Here is a 22,812-nt window from a genome sequence, read left to right on the forward strand (position 1 = left end):
ACATAGAGAACAGCTACATGCTGACCACGAGCTAAGAAGGACCAGTCCACAGGTCCCTCTTCGTCACGGTACAAAATCTGTATTTATTCATATGGATCTTCAGCATTTTTACGTGTGTAGTTACGAGTAGATGCAGTCAAATCACCGTTGTGCCTACTTTATGTAGGACCTTACCAATTCCTGCAGCGTAAGACTCATAATTTTATGAAACAGCAACAAGGCAAGGCCACGACAATATCTACACAGAGGCTGAAGCCAGCGCATGTGGAACAAGAAGAGGACGCAGTGCTGCCTACAGCACACTCAACCGCGGACACCAACAGTGGTGGAAAATCGTTAACACTCGAACGTACAATAAAAAGGCACCGACAGAGATTAGGACGACGACCGGACTTCACAGAGGGATTTCATCCCGAGCTGTCCGTCGAATTTGTCCTATGTTTCCGGGGGTACCAGGGAATCACGTTTCCAAGAGAAGAGGAAATACCAGCAAAGCTCTGCACACAATGGTAACAATGGTAACTTCGTTCCCCACATTCAAAACGGCAGTAGGGGGGGGGGGGTTGTCACTGTGACGCATTATTACAGTGATGTGTGGATGTTCGAGAGTCGACAACGGTTCAGAGACGATATTAAAGCGGTCAAGGAGTTCAGTGCTTCCATTTATTCTTTGTTTAGAGTAGTCAAGGGTTTGATTTTGCTTTTCAAGATAACATGAATCAAAAGTTTATGTTCAACAGGGACTAATAATGTAGTTATTATAGAATGTGGAGAACTGCTACAATCCCACCTAGCCGGGCGGTGTGGCCGAGCGGTTCTAGGCGCTACTGTCTGGAACCGCGCGACCGCTACGGTCGCAGGTTCGAATCCTGCCTCGGGCACGGATGTGTGTGACGTCCTTAGGTTAGTAAGGTTTAAGTAGTTCTGAGTTCTAGGGGACTGATGACCTCAGCAGGTTAAGTCCCATAGTACTCAGAGCCATTTGTATCCCACCTACCCCAACAGGCTTTCTGTTATCTGACCCTTCACTGTGCAAGTGTAGCGTTGAAGAAACACTGCCTAAATACCTAAAAAGCAAAGGCCGCATAACTCATTCTTTGAAGCAGCATCTGTAAGTTCGTAAAATTTCTGGCGTTCGGGATTCTAAAGAACTTGCTTGAAAATATTTAAAAGTTCAACTAATCAGGCTTTATTGTCTTCAAAATTTGTTGTAAACGGCTATGAAGCTCCCTATTTACACTCCAACTAATGTTGTTGTTGTTGTCTTCAGTCCTGAGACTGGTTTGATGCAGCTCTCCATGCTACTCTATCCTGTGCAAGCTGCTTCATCTCCCAGTACCTACTGGAACCTACATCCTTCTGAATCTGCTTAGTGTACTCATCTCTCGGTCTCCCTCTACGATTTTTACCCTCCACGCTGCCCTCCAATGCTAAATTTGTGATCCCTTGATGCCTCAAAACATGTCCTACCAACCGATCCCTTCTTCTAGTCAAGTTGTGCCACAAACTTCTCTTCTCCCCAATCCTATTCAATACCTCCTCATTAGTTACGTGATCTATCCACCTTATCTTCAGTATTCCTCTGTAGCACCACATTTCGAAAGCTTCTATTCTCTTCTTGTCCAAACTAGTTATCGTCCATGTTTCACTTCCATACATGGCTACACTCCAAACAAATACTTTCAGAAACGACTTCCTGATACATAAATCTATATTCGATGTTAACAAATTTCTCTTCTTCAGAAACGCTTTCCTTGCCATTGCCAGTCTACATTTTATATCCTCTCTACTTCGACCATCATCAGTTATTTTACTTCCTAAATAGCAAAACTCCTTTACTACTTTATGTGTCTCATTTCCTAATCTAATTCCCTCAGCATCACCCGATTTAATTTGACTACATTCCATTATCCTCGTTTTGCTTTTGTTAATGTTCATCTTATATCCTCCTTTCAAGACACTGTCCATTCCGTTCAACTGCTCTTCCAAGTCCTTTGCCGTCTCTGACAGAATAACAATGTCATCGGCGAACCTCAAAGTTTTTACTTCGTCTCCATGAATTTTAATACCTACTCCAAATTTTTCTTTTGTTTCCTTTACTGCTTGCTCAATATACAGATTGAATAACATCGGGGAGAGGCTACAACCCTGTCTCACTCCTTTCCCAACCACTGCTTCCCTTTCATGCTCCTCGACTCTTATTACTGCCATCTGGTTTCTGTACAAATTATAAATAGCCTTTCGCTCCCTGTATTTTACCCCTGCCACCTTTAGAATTTGAAAAAGAGTATTCCAGTCAACATTGTCAAAAGCTTTCTCTAAGTCTACAAATGCTAGAAACGTAGGTTTGCCTTTTCTTAATCTTTCTTCTAAGATAAGTCGTAAGGTCAGTATTGCCTCTCGTGTTCCAACATTTCGACGGAATCCAAACTGATCCTCCCCGAGGTCTGCATCTACCAGTTTTTCCATTCGTCTGTAAAGAATTCGCGTTAGTATTTTGCAGCCGTGGCTTATTAAACTGATAGTTCGGTAATTTTCACATCTGTCAGCACCTGTTTTCTTTGGGATTGGAATTATTATATTCTTCTTGAAGTCTGAGGGTATTTCGCCTGTCTGATACATCTTGCTCACCAGCTGGTAGAGTTTTGTCATGACTGGCTCTCCCAAGGCCGTCAGTAGTTCTAATGGAATGTTGTCTACTCCGGGGGCCTTGTTTCGACTCAGGTCTTTCAGTGCTCTGTCAAACTCTTCACGCAGTATCATATCTCCCATTTCGTCTTCATCTACATCCTCATCTATTTCCATAATATTGTCCTCAAGTACATCGCCCTTGTATAAACCTTCTATATACTCCTTCCACCTTTCTGCCTTCCCTTCTTTGCTTAGAACTGGGCTGCCATCTGAGCTCTTGATATTCATACACGTGGTTCTCTTCTCTCCAAAGGTCTCTTTAATTTTCCTGTAGGCAGTATCTATCTTACCCCTAGTGAGATAAGCTTCTACATCCTTACATTTGTCCTCTAGCCATCCCTGTTTAGCCATTTTGCACTTCCTGTCGATCTCATTTTTGAGACGATTGTATTCCTTTTTGCCTGCTTCATTTACTGCATTTTTATATTTTCTCCTTTCATCAATTAAATTCAATATTTCTTCTGTTACCCAAGGATTTCTAGCAGACCTCCTCTTTGTACCTACTTTATCCTCTGCTGCCTTCACTACTACATCCCTCAGAGCTACCCATTCTTCTTCTACTGTATTTCTTTCCCCTATTCCTGTCAATTGTTCCCTTATGCTCTCTCTGAAACTCTGTACAACCTCTGGTTCTTTCAGTTTATCCAGGTCCCATCTCCTTAATTTCCCACATTTTTGCAGTTTCTTCAGTTTTAATCTACAGGTCATAACCAATAGATTGTGGTCAGAGTCCACATCTGCCCCTGGAAATGTCTTACAACTTAAAACCTGGTTCCTAAATCTCTGTTTTACCATTATATAATCTATCTGATACCTTTTAGTATCTCCAGGGTTCTTCCACGTATACAACCTTCTTTCATGATTCTTAAACCAAGTGTTAGCTATGATTAAGTTGTGCTCTGTGCAAAATTCTACTAGGCGGCTTCCTCTTTCATTTCTTAGCCCCAATCCATATTCACCTACTATGTTTCCTTCTCTCCCTTTTCCTACACTCGAATTCCAGTCACCCATTACTATTAAATTTTCGTCTCCCTTCACTATGTGAATAATTTCTTTTATTTCATGGTACATTTCTTCAATTTCTTCATCATCTGCAGAGCTAGTTGGCATATAAACTTGTACTACTGTAGTAGGTGTGGGCTTCGTATCTATCTTGGCCACAATAATGCGTTCACTATGCTGTTTGTAGTAGCTTACCCGCATTCCTATTTTCCTATTCATTATTAAACCTACTCCTGCATTACCCCTATTTGATTTTGTGTTTATAACCCTGTAGTCACCTGACCAGAAGTCTTGTTCCTCCTGCCACCGAACTTCACTAATTCCCACTATATCTAACTTTAACCTATCCCTTTCCCTTTTTAAATTTTCTAACGTACCTGCCCGATTAAGGGATCTGACATTCCACGCTCCGATCCGAAGAACGCCAGTTTTCTTTCTCCTGATAACGACATCCTCCTGAGTAGTCCCCGCCCGGAGATCCGAATGGGGGACTATTTTACCTCCGGAATATTTTACCCAAGACGATGCCATCATCATTTAATCATACAGTAAAGCTGCATGTCCTCGGGAAAAATTACGGCTGTAGTTTCCCCTTGCTTTCAGCCGTTCGCAGTACCAGCACAGCAAGGCCGTTTTGGTTAATGTTGCAAGGCCAGATCAGTCAATCATCCAGACTGTTGCCCCTGCAACTACTGAAAAGGCTGCTGCCCCTCTTCAGGAACCACACGTTTGTCTGGCCTCTCAACAGATACCCCTCCGTTGTGGTTGCACCTACGGTACGGCCATCTGTATCGCTGAGGCACGCAAGCCTCCCCACCAACGGCAAGGTCCATGGTTCATGGATAGAAATTAAGAACAGAAATTAAGAACAGAAATTAAGAACAGTTTATATCACAAGTTCTCCACGAAAGCAGCCTGAAGTTCACGATTTCGACCCGTACGATTTTAACATTCTATACAGTCACTGACCCGCAGCTATTCGAGAGTTTGCTACATCAAATCGTTCAGTGGACTTCTTAAAAAGAAATGCTCCCCAAAATATCCCGAGATATTCACGGAACACGTCATGCGGAGTTTCAAGTACGACAAGGAAATTATCACGCTTCTAACTTCCAAACCTTCACAATAAAGTATTTTAGTTTTCTTCTGAAAACCAATTTATCCTCAAAGATCGCTATGTAAGCACAGTCACTAGATTACTACTTTTGACGTCCTCTGATCCATGAAATAAGGAGTAGTAGCTACATCATACAGTGCTTACATCAGTCTCTTACAGGAGGACTATATAATACGCATGAAACAGTCGAGGCTGTTTTGCATACTATATAGTCTTCATGTGACAGAGTGATAGCATTGTATGATGTAGCAGCTCTACCAGATTTTATGGATAAGAGGATGGCAACATACATATATTGCCGAAACTAGTAATCCTGTAAATGTGTTTAAAACAGCGGCCTTGACAAATAAATTGGTTTTCAAAAGAAGGCTACAATACAAAATTATAGATCGCCTCCTGCCCTGACTGATTATGTCGGGTAACCATTTCACTGTAATGTTCAAAACTAAAGTCGCTTTATTAATACAATAAAACAACTGAAGTAATGCAAGACGTTGTTCGTCTTAACAGAAATATGAATCGGATTTTCCATAAAGATCTGCACAATATGACAGTTCCCAAGCGGCTCATAGATACACAAAACTGTGCAATAAAGCACTACACACAGCGCGGGTAATGCTTAGGCCCTATTGGCTGATGATTTAGACAGCCAAACAGAACATCTGCAGCCTTCAAATGTGGTAATTTCTATGTCATCCAATAAAAAACGGAAGTAAATTTATGAAAAAAATACTGAATTTAAAGAGCCAAAGTTAATTTAAATAAAATAAAATAAGAATAATTTACAGAAATGAAATTCTAACCCATTTAACTCGTAACATTTCTTCTGGCTGCCTTTATACTAAAGCATGCACATGATACATTATTGCACAGGGATTTTCCCACGCATACATTGTACATGGTTTTCAATTAAATGAAGCAACTGCACTTAACGTATGTCCTCCACACACTCTCTGTCTCCCCGTATCCTGCACCCAACAAAAAATAAATAATAATTCCTAAAGTGGTTACTATAGCGTCAGAAAGCTATTGTAACGAAAGCAAAGAAAAGTCTAGAAAAATAAGTTCTATGAACTGAATCTTTCTACCTATAGCTTCAACTGATAATATAAATGAATAAATTACAGCCTCTAGCTCAGTTAACTAACTGCAGAAAATGTATTATCTGTTTTACGTGAAATTTTATATCTGTTGAAGTACCGGAGACATTGAACTGAGATTTTTACAGTATGCTTGTAGTATCAATACATGTCCATATGTGGAGTATGAAAAGATCGAATAATTGAATACTATTTCTTCTTATTTATAGGGATCATGCATAACTAAATCGTATGCACGGTAGCCCAGCTCACGCTGCCCTGCGGTCAGTGGTAGCTGTGCTGATGTGAAAAGAAAGAAAAAATCGTTATTTAAATTGTGGAACTGTTCTGAAAATATAAGTAGATGCACTTTTATAGGAGTTTTGGCACACTAACTGGTTCTCCAGAAAAAAAGGCAGTTCAGCTGGCCTCAGAAGGACGGACGTATAATTACTTCATGAAATTTAAAACTCTTTGAATATGTTCGACTTGGTCACGTACTAATATATGCAGCACCAAGTTAGGATTGCACTTTTATTATTGATCATTGTATTAGACTGAGAGCTAGTTAAGGAATTTAAGTGGCGTATTAGTGTTTGTATTACAAAAAAATATAGCGTTGTTGTTTCTCAATTTTGATGGAAGTGTTTAGTAGTTCGGTCGTGGAGTACTCCTTCTGCTGAATGGTTACGGAGTATGCTGTTGTGATTTGGATTCTTGAAATAGAGCAGTTTATGCGAGTGGTAGTTTATTTACTCGACGACAATGAGCTTAGCCTATGCCACAGGCGAATTTTTCGCATACCTCGTTTCCGAGAGTTCCGGAACCTGTACAGAAAACTGGAATAGAGATCAATATAAACATCATTTCCGCCCTTTCTATTGCTCATGAAAACCACATATTGCATAATGTATCACACAACAAGACCTTCAGAGGTGGTGGTCCAGATTGCTGTACACAACGGTACCTTTAATACCCCTTGATGCATGCCTGTATTCAATGTGGCACATTATTCACAAATTCATTAAGGTACTGCTGCTCCAGATTGTCCCACTCTTCAACGGCGATTCGGCGTAGATCCCTCAGAGTAGTTTGCAGATCTCGTCGCCCATAAACAGCCCTTTTCAGTCTATCCCAGGCATGTTCGATAGGGTTCATGTCTGGAGATCATACTCCCCACTCTAGTCGAGCGATGTCGTTATTCTGAAGGAAGTCATTCACAAGATGTGCACGATGATGGAGCGAACTGTCGTCCATGAAGACGGATGCCTCGCCAGTATGGTGCCAATATGGTTGCACTATCGGTTGTGCACTCACGTATCGTACAGCCGGTACGACGCCTTCCATGACCACCAGAGGCGTACGTTACCCCCACGTAATGCCACCCCAAAACAGCAGGGAACCTCCACCTTGCTGCACTCGCTAGACAATGTGTCCAAGGCGTTCAGCCTCACCGGGTGGCCTCCAAACACGTCTCCGACAATCCTCTAGTTCAAGGCATATTCGACAGTAATCGGTGAAGAGAACGTGATGCCATTCCTGAGCGGTCCATTCGGAATGTTGCTGGGCCCATCTGTACCGCGCTGCATGGTGTCGTGGTTGCAAAGATGGACCTTGCCATGGACGTCGGGAGTGAAGTTGTACATCATGAAGCGTATTGCGCACAGTTTGAGTCGTAATTCGACGTCCTGTAGCTGCTTGAAAAGCATTATTCAACATGGTGGAGTTGCTGTCAGGGTTCCTCCGAGCCATAATCCGTAGGTAGCGGTCATCCACTGCAGTAGTAGTCCTTGGGCGGCCTGAGCGATGCCTGTGATCGACATTTCCTGTCTCTCTGTATCTCCTCCATGTCCGAACAACATCGCATTGGTTCACTGCGAGAAACCTGGACACTTTCCTTGTTGAGAGCCCTTCCTGGCACAAAGTAACAATGTGGACGCGATAGGCGTTGACCGTCTAGGCATGGCTGAACTACAGACAACACGAGCCGTGTGCCACCTTCCTGGTGGAATGACTGGAAATGATCGGCTGTCGGACTCGCTCCGTCTAATAGCCGCCGCTCATGCATAGTTGTTTACAACTTTGGGCGGCTTTAGTGACATCTCAGAACAGTCAAAGTGACTCTCTATGCTGTACGATATCCACAGTCAACGTCTATCTTCTGGAGTTCGGGGAACTGGGGTGATGTGTGTAGTTACGAATTTTACTCTTAGATTTCTTTTTATTAGTCAGATCTCAGTGAGACAAATCACTTTTTTTTAACAATTAGTAGAATCGTATCAATTACGAGGATATTCTATCAAACCCTCGTATTGTGTGGTTTCACACTGCCTTGGGATGTTATTGCTGACATGCCCGAAACAACAGGCAATACTCATAGCAAATTGACGGTATTGCCATGGCCAATCTTGTCTCCTCTCTAAAAATGGTTCAAATGGCTCTAAGCACTATGTGACTAAACATCTGAGGTCATCAGTCCCCTAGACGTAGAACTAATTAAACCTAACTAACGTAAGGACATCACGCAGAACCTTGCCCGAGGCAGGATTCGAACCTGCGACCGTTCAAAAAAAATAGTTCAAATGGCTCTGAGCACTATGGGACTCAACATCTTGGTCATCAGTCCCCTAGAACTTAGAACTACTTAAACCTAACTATCCTAAGGACATCACACACATCCATGCCCGAAGCAGGATTCGAACCTGCGACCGTAGTGGTCGCGCGGTCCAGGCAGAAGCGCCTAGAACCGCTCGGCCACACCGGCCGCAGCAGCGCGGTCCCGGACTGAAGCGGCTAGAACCGCTCTACCACCACGGTCGGCTGCGTCTGCTCTCGGGTAGTAACCTTTTTTACAGAACATTTCTGGGAGAGAGCAGTTGATTCGGCACTCCACGCAGCTTCTGACAAATGTCTTACATTCTGCATCCATTCCTGGGCAGACAAAACTCTGACTAATTTTGCAGTGTCCCGGACTCTGGGAACAGCTAGGTTGTGCAGTCACGCAATTGCTTATGATCGAAATTGGTGAGATATGAACGGTCGTACATTTCTGACAGACGCGTCACATTACAACCGATACAACATCTGTTTCTGGTACAATCATACGTTGTAACTTCGGTCCCGCTCGGTTATCCAGAAACACGCGTAGCTCATGATCGTGCTGCTGGGATTCGACTAGGACTTCGTAATCAACTGCACTGGGTATAGCTTCAACACCTCAGTGAGTGTCACTGGCACATTTGAATTTTCTTGCACATAGAGTACGGGAGTCGTAAACGGGCTAATTTAGTCCAAATATCGAAGTTGTCTCGGTGATGCTTTCTCTGGTTTCATATTGAAAGTATATGTGAGTGGTTTATCGTCCGTGTATATGGCACAGTTTCGGCCTTCTATCGAATGCCAAAATTTCCTAACTACGGCATATCCCCGGTGTACAGTTCTCGATCGTAAGTTGCCCATCATTGCTGTAGCGGTGAGAGCCTGCGACCGAAGAACGCGAGTGGCTGCCAACTACGTTTCACTTGTCGCTGAAGTACGGAGCCGGTGATGGCAGCTGATGCATGTGCAAAGAGCGCAAATGGGGCGGGTGATGCTGGATGAGGTAATTGTGTGGCCTCTGCTACTGCTGTTGTGAAGCTGTGTGTCCGACCGTTGCATTTTATTGTTTGGCATTGGTGCACCCTTCAGAAGTTCATTCAATGGAGCTGGTGTTAGTGCATGATTGCATACATATTGATGATAGAAATTAGTAACGCCGAGAAAACGACGTAGCTACCTAATTATATCGGGACGGGAGTACTTGCAATGGCTTGCGTCTTATATTTAGGAGGTCGCATGCCATGGGAGTAGATTATATATACCAGAAACTGAACCACTGTTGCCACAAATGTGTACTGTTAAGGGTTAATAAACTTGTTTAAATGTTCTAGATGCTCCGCTCCTGACGCACACATCACTAATAGAACTCCAGAGCTCTTGTGATTTCGTCCATAAAGCTTTGAAATATCTGTGTCGTATTACACAGCCCGAAAAGCATTCTCACAAACTCAAAAGATCGAAGGGCGTTGTTACAACCATTTTGTGCATGTCTTCTAGTGCAACAGGAATTTGATAGTACGCTCGAAATAAGTCAGCCGAGGAGAATATTTCTTACTGTGTATGTTGAAAGCGAAATTTTCTATGTGCTGCACCGGATACCGGTCAGAACTGGTCCTTGCACTAAGTTGTCGGTAATCGCCACAAGGACGTCATCCATTATTCTTGTTTGCCACCACGTTTAAATTGGCTGCCCAACTGCGACAGGAAGCTCGACAGATGTCTCGTGTCAGCATGCTACAGAATTCGTGCTTCACGACTTTTAATTTTTCCGGCGTTAGCCGCCGAGGTGGTGCGTAGACAGATGGTCCTGATGTGATTACGGTATGGAGTTCTGTGGCGTGCTTCAGTGGCGCCAGAATGTGCGATTATTTTGTTATCTCGGGGAACTTTCCTAACTTGCCCCAAAGATTCAGTGTGCAGGGTTAATTATCAGGGCCGGCCGAAGTGGCCGAGCGGTTCTAGGCGCTTCAGTCTGGAACCGCGCGGCCGCTACGATCGCAGTTTCGAATCCTGCCTCGGGCATGGATGTGTGTGATGTCCTTAGGTTAGTTAGGTTTAAGTAGTTCTAAGCTTTAGGGGACTGATGACCTCACATGTTAAGTCCCATAGTGCTCAGAGCCATTTGAACCATTTTTTAAAATAATGAGGCCTTGCATACGTAAACGATCAATAGCTCGTTTAAATGTTCTAGATGTTCGGCTTCTGACGCAGACATCACTAAAATGTCGTGGAGCATCTCTCGAAATCGTATTTACTGTCATATGAGTGACAAAGCATATCTTTCTTCCGCTACCCAATTAGTAGAATGTATCAGCTGCCGGTCGGGGACCAAGCCATAAGAAGGTAAGAAATCTGCTTCCAGAATAGGATGCGACACATCTGCAACTGAAACTGACATTCGGATCTGAGACGTAATCCGAGATTTAAGTACTAGTGTCACGCACCCATGTGTCCTGATGTGGGAGTCGATGGCGACGAATGGGCAGTAATCAACGTTGGAACTGCGGCGTGGTAGTCGGGGAGCCGGGTACACTGACACTTCCACTCCTGTGGCTACCAAATAATGCATTTTGGTGCCACGGTCCTGGACGAAAAGGCGACTTCTGCTTTTGTCAGGAGTGGCGGCTGCAGATATGCACTCTGCGCCATGTTTCCACTGCATGGTGGCGTACATTTCCGGGCGTCGCTGCCGAACTTGTTACGGTGCCAGCAGTTATTCAGCGTGGCAGATGATCGCTTGAGGCTTCGCGACGATCGACTTCGTAGCCGACGACGAGTGCGTGTCGCTTGCATTGTAAGGATTTGTGTAGGTCGTTCAGCTAACTGCGACTGCAGGGATGAAACAGTCACTGCAGGCACGTTGTCTTGTTGTGAAACTAATATAGACACACTCGCAGACGGATACATTTCCACTAAACTGGTGCGTGTGTGCTAGCGCTTTCAAATCACCGTCGCAAAGCGTTAAAATTTTCTGTGTATCGGACGGTAAGCGTGACAACCAGATGTTTCGCGGTATGTTGTCACTGACTGTAGTACTCGCCAGCGTCCGTAGACGTCGTAAAAGCTGAGATGGGGTGCCATCGCCGAGTTCTTCCGCTCACAGAGGTTTTTTCCAGTCGCTTCGGCTCTGATTGGTGTAGACGTGAAAATAAAGCGTTTACAATATCGCATATCGTTCGGTGTTCGGCGGTACAGCTAGGATGTCTTGCACTTCCGCAGCTAGATCTCCATTTAGTGCTGCGACTACGTAGCTGCACTTGGTTTCATCTGACGATATCTTTCCTTGTAGGAACTAGCTTTCCAGTTCCGCGAACCATAATACAGGGTTATGTTGCCAGAACGGTGGAGATTTTATGGCGATTCTGCTGATACCGCTGCTTGCAGCTGGTTCTACGTTTATTGCTGAGTCTGCTATTTCAAGCGTGAAACTAAACGCGATGTGGCTGGTGCAGAAGAAGCGAGGCTGTGTGTTGCGATGCGGTACGGCGTGTCGGAGTCGGTGGAGAGCTGGAATCTACGGAATACCTTGCCAGTATATCAATGTGTTTAGTTGTCAGACAACACACAGGGTATGTGATAGGTGTGAACATGAAGACGACACTCGTTTTTCGCAGTCCAGTAAGTAAGCCACAGTCGAGTATTGTATCTCCAGAGAACATACCACGAATTGTTCTGCCACGGAAAAACTGGCCTCTAAGGGATCGTTCTGAGATTTAGTTATAAGGGAATCTCTGGAAATCAGATTGGCAGAAAATCGTATTACTCGTTATGTCGGTTTACAGCGCTGTAAGTCGCAGTCTTGCTTGGTCTTGCGGTAGCGTTCTCGCTTCCCGCGCGCCGGGTCCCGGGGTCGATTCCCGACGATTCAAGGATTTTTCCTGCCTCGAGATGAGTAGGTGTTGTGTTGTCTTCATTATCATCATTCATCCTCATTACGGTCGGAGGAAGGTAATGACAAACCACCTCCCGTAGGACCTCGCTTCGTAGGCGGTGCGTATCTCCCGCATTGAACCTTACGCTCCTCGGAGTATGGGACCTCATCTTCCGGTGATTTCTTCCATATCGTCAGAAGAAAACATTTTATACTTAGGGACACGTTTAGCCACAGTAAATTTTATTAATTCGACATCTGCACCGCAAATTCACAGGCCCGCATTCCGACAGACAGAGCGCATGTGCTAAGACCACTACGTGCCATATACTGAGCAACATTCGAAGAAGGCGTGGCAGTAGATAGATATCGCTCATGTAGCAGCTGCCTTTGCGCATGCATCTCCGCGCCAATGTTTAGTATGAAGTTAGCGAAGCTAAACAACATACTCCAGTGCAAAACATCTACCTGAAGACGTCCGAATGGTTGTCGTCGTAATATCGTGACATGATGTCTATTTCATGAGGCTGCTATCTGGAAACTACATGGAATACTCCATCCTCAGGGAAAATGTCAAGAATCACATATGATAACTGCCATGTTTAATATGTGACGTTAATCAATTGTGGTGGTGACCGTTTAATGTTCTATAGTTTCTCGGTCCCCCATTGAACCATGGACCTTGGAAAGGTTGGATGGTCCATATAACTCCATAATATAGATAACAGTTCCGTTGGTGTAAGCACAACGGAGGAGGTCAGGCAATTTTCAGTAGAAGCAGGAGGCAACCAGCTCTCTATATGATTGATTGATGTGGCATTGTAACATTAACCAATACGGCCTCGTTATGCTGGTACTGCTAACGAATGAAAGCAGGGTGAAACTACTTACAGACATATTTCCCAAGAGCATGCAGCTCTACTTTTTGTCTATTTGAACAACCTCTCTCTTGACTATTTCGCCTTTCAAATCTACCCATTGGTCTTCTGTTGTATTCCTCTGCACGATTTCTGTCAATCATTGTCTAATATTCCTTCTAAAACTCTCAATCTTCGGTTCTTTCAGTCCGTCCAGCTCCCATCTCTTTAATAGTACCACACTTGGACCTCAACGTGGAGATTACCCTACAGTACGTCTTCATCAGGGACACCAAAACCGGCATTCTGCAGGGCGGAGCTAAATATGGTGAATCTCTTAATCGGGTAGGTAGGCCGCACAATTTAAAAAGGGCAGTTTGAGAGGTTGAAGTTAGATATACTGGGAACTAGTGATGTGTCGGGCTAGGAAGAACAGGAATTCTGGTCAGGTGAGTAAAAGTTTATAAATATAAAATCAGATAGGGTATTGCAAGAACATGTCTAGTGGCGGACAAGAAATTAGCACTGCAGATAAGCTACTATGAACAGTATAGTTAACAGCTTATCATAACCAAGATACACACGATGTCAGTACTCAGCACAGTAGTGCAAGTTCATGCAGGTGATGAATAAATAAGGAATTGAAAGGATGTATGATATGATAAAAGAAGTTATTCAGGTAGTTAAATGACAAGAAAATTTAATTGTGATAGATTTGGAATTAAGCAGGGAAAAGGAGAAAATGAGAACTATTACGTTAACATGGAGTGGCGGGAATGAATGAAAAAGGAAGCCGTCTGGTATAATTTTGCACAGAGCAGAATCTAATACTCTCTAACACTTTGTTTAATAGTCATGAAAGATACATTTAAGACACAGGTGGGTTTAACAAAAATTGCAAAATGGTAAGAGAGTGATTTAGAAATCAGATCTTGCGCAGAAAAACGTTTCATTGGCAGATGCAGACTCTGATCATAATTTATTCGTTAACAGCTGCAGATTAAAACTGAAGACATTGCAATACGATAGGAAACGAAGGAGATGTGAGCTGGTCAAACTGAAAGAACTGGAGGTACTTGAGAGTTTCAGAAGTAACATTAGACAATGACTGACAGAAAGCGGGGAAGGAATACCACAGAAGACGAATGGGTAACTGTGAAAGACGAAATAGTAAACAGACCAGTTGTTAAAATAGACAGACGACAAATTTCACTACAAATCCTTCGATAACGCACGAGATATTGAATCTAAATGACGAAAGGAGAAAATATAAAAATGAAGGAATCGGGGCAGGCCAAAAGAGCACATAAGCGTCTAGAAAATAATATTGAAAGAAAGTGCAAAACGGCAAGGCAGAAACAGGCTGGACATTGGCTTCAGTGACGTAAAGCATGCACAACTAGGAAAAATGTGGATGTCGTCTACGGAAATATTGGCGGAGAGAGAGGCGTTGTATAACTACCAAGCTATAAGTTGGAAAACCAAAACTAAGGAAAGAATGGATAGGTGAAAGCGGAAGATAGTATATAAAATTGCTCTACAGGGGAAGCGAGCTTGAAGGTAGGTTTATAAAAAGGGAAGAGGAAGTAGTTGAAAACGTGTTGTGAGATTTATTACTACGAGAAGAATTCTATCGAAAATGAAATTACCAGGCCGAAACAAGGCCCATGGATTAGAAGATACTCTCTCACAATTATTGAGGTCCTTGGGCGAATCGGCCATGATAAAACTGTTCTACCTGGTGTGCAAAATACACCAAATAGGTGAAATAACCTCAGGCTTCAATAACCATGTTATGGTTCAAATGGCTCTGAGCACTATGGGACTTAACATCTGAGGTCATCAGCCCCCTAGAACTTAGAACTACTTAAACCTAACTAACCGAAGGACATCACACACATCCATGCCCGAGGCAGGACTCGAACCTGCGACCGTAGCCGTCGCGCGGTTCCAGACTGAAGCGCCTAGAACCGCTCGGCCACACCGGCCGGCAACCGTGTTATAATCCCAGTTCCAAAAGAGTCAGGCGCCATCAGTTGTGAATATTACGGAATCACCAGTTTAATACGTAAAGTTTGCAAAATATTGACAAGGATTATATGACGAACAATAGAACAACTCGTAAAAGACGATTTGGGAGAACAGTTTCGGCTCAAAAAAATGCACTAAGACGCGAGGCAATATTGATGCTATGTTTATGGCATCAGATGATTTAGAGAAAGCTTTTGACAGAGTAGAATGGAATACACTTCCCAAAATTCTGAAGGCAGCAAGGATGAACTACAGGGAGCGACAGGTTATTTACTACTTGCACAGAAGAACACTACAGTCATAAGAGTGGAAAGATATGGAATGGATCCTGTGGTTGAGATGGAAGTCAGACAGAGATATTCAGTGTGTACAATGAGCAGTCAAAGAAACAAAGGACACATGTGAACAGGGAATTAAAAATCAAGTAAAAGGAATAAAAATATTGAGGTTTTCTAACACAATTTTAACTGTATCGGAGACAACAAACGACTTAGAAGAGATATTGAAAGGAATGAACGTAGTCTTGGAAATAGGTTATGAGATGAACACGATTAAAAGTAAAACAAGGATAATCAATGTGTCCTAATTGAAGTGGGTAGATGAGTTTTGTTATTTGGGCAGCAAAATAACTGACTATGGCTGCAGTAGGCAGCTTATATAATTCAAACGAAAAGCATTTTTTAGCAGCAGTAATTTTTTAATATCTAATGTAAATTTAACTGTTAGCATATATTTTCTGGAGGTATCCATCTGGACTGTTGTCTTGCACGGAACTGAAACCTGGACGGCGGATAGAAGCTTTAGAAATGTGGTGCTACAGAAGTATGTTGCTGATTAACTAATGAGTCAGCAGCAACATTTTCTGAAACTCAATCATGTATGACTGTGGGATGGTTGTGATATTTGCGAGTATTTCGTGACTTTTACTATGGTCACGAGCTTTTATAAACCATGTAGTGTCCAAAACATGTTCCACATCACTGTTGCAGAACGCAGCACTGTCGGCACTGCCTTACGTGGTCGGCGGAGTGGCGAGTGTGCTATCCAGCATCATCCTGGACGTGATCATCAAGAGAGGCCTGGTGACGCCTCTCTCCGGCTACAAGATCTTCAACGGCCTCAGTGAGTAACTGTTGCTGGTTACAATAGGTGCACCACGAATTACAAAAGTATAGATTACGCCACTCCAAAATCCAAATATTAACTGGGGGTTTCATTTTTTGCACCAGTGTTAGCATACACTACTCCCTCAAAACCAACCCTTGAATTTCTATTCTTTTCCAAATTTAACATCACATTGTTAAGTAACTGCCACAAACAGTTCAGGATAACTCGCTGTTTATTTTAAATATACGTACGTTTATGAGGTCACGACATACTTGTTTCTGACATATACACTCCTGGAAATTGAAATAAGAACACCGTGAATTCATTGTCCTAGGAAGGGGAAACTTTATTGACACATTCCTGGGGTCAGATACCTCACAGGATCACACTGACAGAACCACAGGCACATAGACACAGGCAACAGAGCTTGCACAATGTCGGCACTAGTACAGTGTATATCCACCTTTCGCAGCAATGCAGGCTGCTATTCTCCCATGGAGACGATCGTAGAGATGCTGGATGTAGTCCTGTGGAACGGCTTGCCATGCCATTTCCACCCGGCGCCTCAGTTGGACTAGCGTTCGTGCTGGACGTGCAGACCGAGTGAGACGACGCTTCATCCAGTCCCAAACATGCTCAATGGGGGACAGATCCGAAGAGCTTGCTGGCCAGGATAGTTGACTTACACCTTCTAGAGCACGTTGGGTGGCACGGGATACATGCGGACGTGCATTGTGCTGTTGGAACAGCAAGTTCCCTTGCCGGTCTAGGAATGGTAGAACGATGGTTTCGATGACGGTTTGGATGTACCGTGCACTATTCAGTGTCCCCTCGACCAGAGGTGTAGTACGGCCAGTGTAGGAGATCGCTCCCCACACCATGATGCCGGGTGTTGGCCCTGTGTGCCTCGGTCGTATGCAGTCCTGATTGTGGCGCTCACCTGCACGGCGCCAAACACGCATACGACCATCATTGGCGCCAAGGCAGAAGCCAAGGCGACACGTCTCCATTCGTCCCTCCATTCACGCCTGTCGCGACACCACTGGAGGCGGGCTGCACGATGTTGGGGCGTGAGCAGAAGACGGCCTAACGGTGTGCGGGATCGTATCCCAGCTTCATGGAGACGGTTGCGAATGGTCCTCGCCGATACCCCAGGAGCAACAGTGTCCCTAATTTGCTGGGAAGTGGCGGTGCGGTCCCCTACGGCACTGCGTAGGATCCTACGGTCTTGGCGTGTATCCGTGCGTCTCTGCGGTCCGGTCCCAGGTCGACGGGCACGTGCACCTTCCGCCTACCACTGGCGACAACATCGATGTACTGTGGAGACCTCACGCCCCACGTGTTGAGCAATTCGGCGGTATGTCCACCCGGCCTCCCGCATGCCCACTATACGTCCTCGCTCAAAGTCCGTCATCTGCACATACGGTTCACGTCCACGCTGTCGCGGCATGCTACCAGTGTTAAAGATTGCGATGGAGCTCCGTATGCCACGGCAAACTGGCTGACACTGATGGCGGCGGTGCACAAATGCTGCGCAGGTAGCGCCATTCGACGGCCAACACCGCGGTTCCTGGTGAGTCCGCTGTGCCTTGCGTGTGATCATTGCTTGTACAGCCCTCTCGCAGTGTCCGGAGCAAGTACGGTGGGTCTGACACACCGGTGTCAATGTGTTCTTTTTTCCATTTCCAGGAGGGTATATTGTAAAGTTATAAACCACACTATAAAGTAGCGAGATGATATGTGTCAGTGTGGTAGGCCTTTCGGAAGAACGTTTTCAGCGTTTGTGAGATTTGTTACTACACTCACTGGAAAAAAAGTTGGGGTGTTAGACAAAGTAATCGAATGAAAGGGCACGCGTTTAGGTTTTTTGTTACAGCTCTGCAATGATTAAAACATTGCACATTCTATAGTGAAGTACTGCAAGTGCAGTAGGGAAGTAGGATTGAGCTGCCAGTTAGCGAAACACACCTTCAGAAAGGGAATAGTAACTCCTCTATGCTCTTTCTTGAGGGCTGCTGAGGTAATTGGCTACAAAAATCTCGATAACCTATAGCGTTTTCAACAGTTGTGGCATGTCTGTTTTGACAAGCTGACGTGTTGCAGCACTACTTGTTAAGTTGACCGTGACGATTTATTTCTGCTGCTACCGACGATATTAACGAATATGTATCAGTATCGTAATCTATTGTTTTCTCTTCCTTCCCCTGCAGTGTTCCGTCATCGTATAACTGTATGTCGTCTATCCATAGTCCGCCATGCTACTCAAGTTTTTCAGGTTTTACTCGTAGTCCAGTGATACAAGATATACAAAATATTCGCGGGCATGTAGATAAAGCTCTGCGATTCCCCTCGTGAGAATAGTTCTTCACTCCACCAAAACGGCAGCCTCCGAAACTGATAGCTCATCCTTTTCGTGTCTGTGATGCGAAATATTTCGCTTTATGTGAATGGAAAGTTTAGACAGTCGTCTCTTTCACAAGGCCAACTTAGCACATTATAAACACACCTTATTGCTTTTTGAGACATATACACTGAGGTGTCAAGAGTCAAGGGACAGCAATAAGCCCTTATACAGATGCAGTAGCATCGCGTACACAAGATATGAAAGGGCAGAGCGACGGCGGAGCTGTGATTTGTGTTCAGGTGATTCATGTGAAAAGCTTCCGGACGTGACTTGTGGCCGCACGACGGGAATTAACAGACTCTGAATGCGGAATGGTAGTTGGAACTGGACAAATGGGACATTCTGTTTCGGAAATCGTTAGGGAATTCAGTATTCAGAGATCCACAGTATCAAGAGTGTGCCGGGAATACCAAATTCCACGCTTTGCCTCTTACCACGTACAACGCAGTGGCCGATAGCCTTCACTAAACGACCGAGACGAGAGCCGTTTGCTCAGAGTTGTCAATGCTGACATACAAGCAACACTGTGTGAAATAGCAGCAGAAATCAATGTGGGACGTACGATGAAAGAATCCGTTAGCATAGTGCGGCGAAAGGTGGCGTTAATGTGCTACGACAGCAGACCTTTGCTGACAGCACGACATCACCTGCAAGGGCTCTAGACAACTAAAAAACTGAGGCCTGGTCAGCTGAGTCCAGATTTCGATTGGTAAGTGCTGATAGTAGGGTTCGATTGTGACTGAAATCCCGCAAAGGCATGGACCCACGTTGTCAACTAGGCACTGTGCAAGCTGGTGTTGGCACCATAACGGTGTGAGCTGTGTTTACGTGGAATGGTCTGAGTCCTCTGGTCGAACTGAGCCAATGGTTGACTGGAAATGGTTATGTTCGATTACTTGGAAACCATTTGCGGCGATTCATGGACTTCGTTTTCCCAAACATGTCACCGGGCCAGAACTGTTAGCGATAGGTTCGAAGAACTTCTGGATGGTTCGAGGGAATGATCTGGCCACCCAGATCGCGAAGATTTACGGGACATTATCGAGAGGTCAGTTCGTGCACAAAATCCAGCACCGGCAACACTGTCGTAGGTATGGACAGCTGTAGAGGCAGCACAGCTCAGTATTTCTGCAGCGGACTTCCAACGACTTGTGGAGTCAATGCCACGTTGAGCTGCAGCACTGCGCTGGGGAAAAGGAGATCCGACACTGTATTAGGAGGTATCCCATGACTTTTGTCACTTTAGTGTATGTTACGATGTATAATTGTTTTTTATACTGCTGGGGTTAGAGCGAAAGACGAAGGAGGCCAAAGTAATTAGTGCTGGTCGTTATTGCACATTTCACTCCTCGAGTACTCCCTGAAATACCTACTGAAGCCTCAGCCTCGGGCCTAGAAGACGGCACACCTCTTGACACTGTCCACTGTGCTTGCAGCGGGCGCCGGAGCGGCGTTGACGCTGCTGCTGCTGCCTCGTGCCGGTTGCGACCGCATGCTGGCCGTGGCGCTGCTGTCGCTGAACGGACTCTGCCTGGGCGCGCAGTATGCAGGCAACGGCTCCAATCTGCTGGTGCTCGCGCCTAACTTTTCCGGTTCGCTGTACGGAATCTCCAACACATTCGCCAACGTCGCTGGCATCCTCGCGCCATACGCCGTCGGCTACCTCACCAATGGAAACGTAAGTCATGCACACTACGCATAAAACGACTGTGTAGGAGAAGTGAGCACTTACAGATTTCCCGTTTATAAACTGTTTGTTTTGCTAAACACCGATTAAGAAGTATGTAGTCAGAAGGCCGTATAAAAAATTTACGTAATGGTGACTTCACAAATTTTGTCCATTCCTTTTGTGTAACATTTGGAGCGTCAAGGGAACAACAGCAACCCACTCTTCCGCTATTATGTAAAATTGGAGGACAAAAGAACAATAGCCTAATCACCCATAATGACAAATGAGGTATTTGTTGTTTGAGTCTAGTTGTAAAAACAATATCCTCATTGGCAAAAATTTGCTATCAGTCATTTATCCACGGCTCGTGTTGTAACAACTAGTGTTACTGCCTCCAGATCGCAGGGTTACAGTTTGGATTCCTAGCCATATAAGAGATTTTATTCGCTCCTGATTTGGGTGTTCATGTTGGTCTCATTAATTTACGTCATCGTCACCGACAAACAAGTCGGCGGAATGGTGTCACATGCAATGGCAATCACCAAGTCGCCGTGCAACCCCAGATGGTCCATTAGAATTGCTATAGGGACTGTAGGCCACATTTCAAGCGGCTGCCAATTTTCGGCGATGAAGTTGTGCAATCCAAGATGCTGCGTGGCGGTGGTGAGAAATGCATTCATCCAAGATAGCACTGGCTGGAAGTTCGGCAATGCAACATGGTGGTGGCAAGAAATCAAAAAACACAAGGTGAAGCAGCTAACTCAGTAATGGTAGTGGGAAATTGTAACAAAAATCCAATATCGGGGAACTAGCTCACTTGCATTAGCAGCCATTATGGCGCCGTCTTTAAAAGAACATCAAAAATCTCAAATTTGAAACATGTTCAAAAGTTGTAGGCACTGATGGAAGAAGATTCTACACAGAGAGGAAAGTCTGTTATCTTGAAAACACAATCTTTAACCAAAATAAAATAATTTACCGAACCACAAGGAGGCTGTTTATTGCAATACACTAGTATAGCTACAGAGATCTGACTGCAAACAAAAATTCGATCTAGCCCTAAACGTTATTTCCCGAAACACATAAAATTTCAAGCACAAAACACATGTGGCACTATCCTTGTAATCTAATTTTTCTATGATGTTTGAGAAATGATACATGGCTCACCTAATGGTGCTACAGATGAAGCTTACAGCTTCACCAGTGGTTGTGGATGAGTTTTGTTCAGTCTATGAACTGTGCATAAAAGAAGGCAAACTAAGTGAACTTATGCCCAACAATTTTACAAACACACATGGGTGATACAACTTACAGTTTAAAGTGTATTTGTCAACGAGAATAGTTTGATCTATGTACCAAAACAAACAACGTTAGCCCCATGTCGAAACTGTCTGTATTTTTTTGTCAGAATGATATATTAACTTCGCTAAAACTGATGTCTAAGTTAGCTAAACATTATAGTGACGCCAAGCTAAGGTATTAACTTCTTTTTCCAGTACAAAACATGTGTCATATTCTATTGATAATTAATTTATGCTTGCCTTCAGTGGGGACTATGTGACTCATCAACACCCCGCACATGATCGTGTTACAGGAAAATTGCAATGAATTGTCACATAGAGTGTCATGTGTAACATACATATCTGCTTTCCATACAATGGTTTAAAGTGATTTGTAAGTCTACTTAATTCATTTTCCATTGGGTGGGAAGCGAATTTAAGAAAATTATTTATCGTAAAAGTAGTTTACAGAGTTATGCATATACATTTACACAAATGAAAGAATAGTATCCTTTATTTTTAGTATTTTTCATACATTCTGTGATTTTAACTATACATGATAGCAGTATATCCTTCTTTTCGTGATACTCTTTGTAAACTCTTGACATCAGGATGAATTGCACATGCCGCATCTTTGGTCTTTTATAGTAACATTCACTCTTCATGGAGTCATTACGTCTGGAATTCTTTATGCAATGTCTGGGTGTCTTTGCAAAGTAAATCCTATCCATTTCTTACCAAATTTTCCATCTTTGAATGAAATATCCAGCTTCAGCCCAGCAACAAGATTGTGTTAGTAGACGTCTGGTAATACGGAAATGATTCTTTGGTTCAACGAGATCCACTTCACTAAACGAGCTTCACACTGACCAAGTATACAGGAGGGACTCATCTGTTTTTGAATTGTATATATTCCAGGGATTTTATACATCACACTGGTCTGGGAACTTCGCAAAATTTACTAACATCACCTACCCCCGTACCATTTCTTACGACAGTCTCATTTTTACAATAATAATATTCAACACAATAATCTTGTAATTAGCATGTATAGCAGGTGTTAACTACTGGTTATATAAACTGTATTGTAAAATAGAAGCCTACAG

The 22,812-nt window shown here is 43.9% G+C and overlaps 1 protein-coding gene across 1 annotated transcript in view; it reads left to right on the top strand.

The window, feature by feature from the left end:
• Positions 1-22,812, top strand: part of LOC126354164 (putative inorganic phosphate cotransporter) — a 75,212-nt gene that overhangs the window by 40,131 nt on the left and 12,269 nt on the right. Inside the window, exons 7-8 of the mRNA XM_050003587.1 lie at positions 16,236-16,368; positions 20,194-20,435. Coding sequence (XP_049859544.1) covers positions 16,236-16,368; positions 20,194-20,435 — 375 coding nt within the window. The remainder of the gene's footprint in view (positions 1-16,235; positions 16,369-20,193; positions 20,436-22,812) is intronic.

Source organism: Schistocerca gregaria, chromosome 3 (assembly GCF_023897955.1).
Source record: "Schistocerca gregaria isolate iqSchGreg1 chromosome 3, iqSchGreg1.2, whole genome shotgun sequence".
In the NCBI taxonomy this organism is placed as follows: Eukaryota; Metazoa; Arthropoda; class Insecta; order Orthoptera; family Acrididae; genus Schistocerca; species Schistocerca gregaria.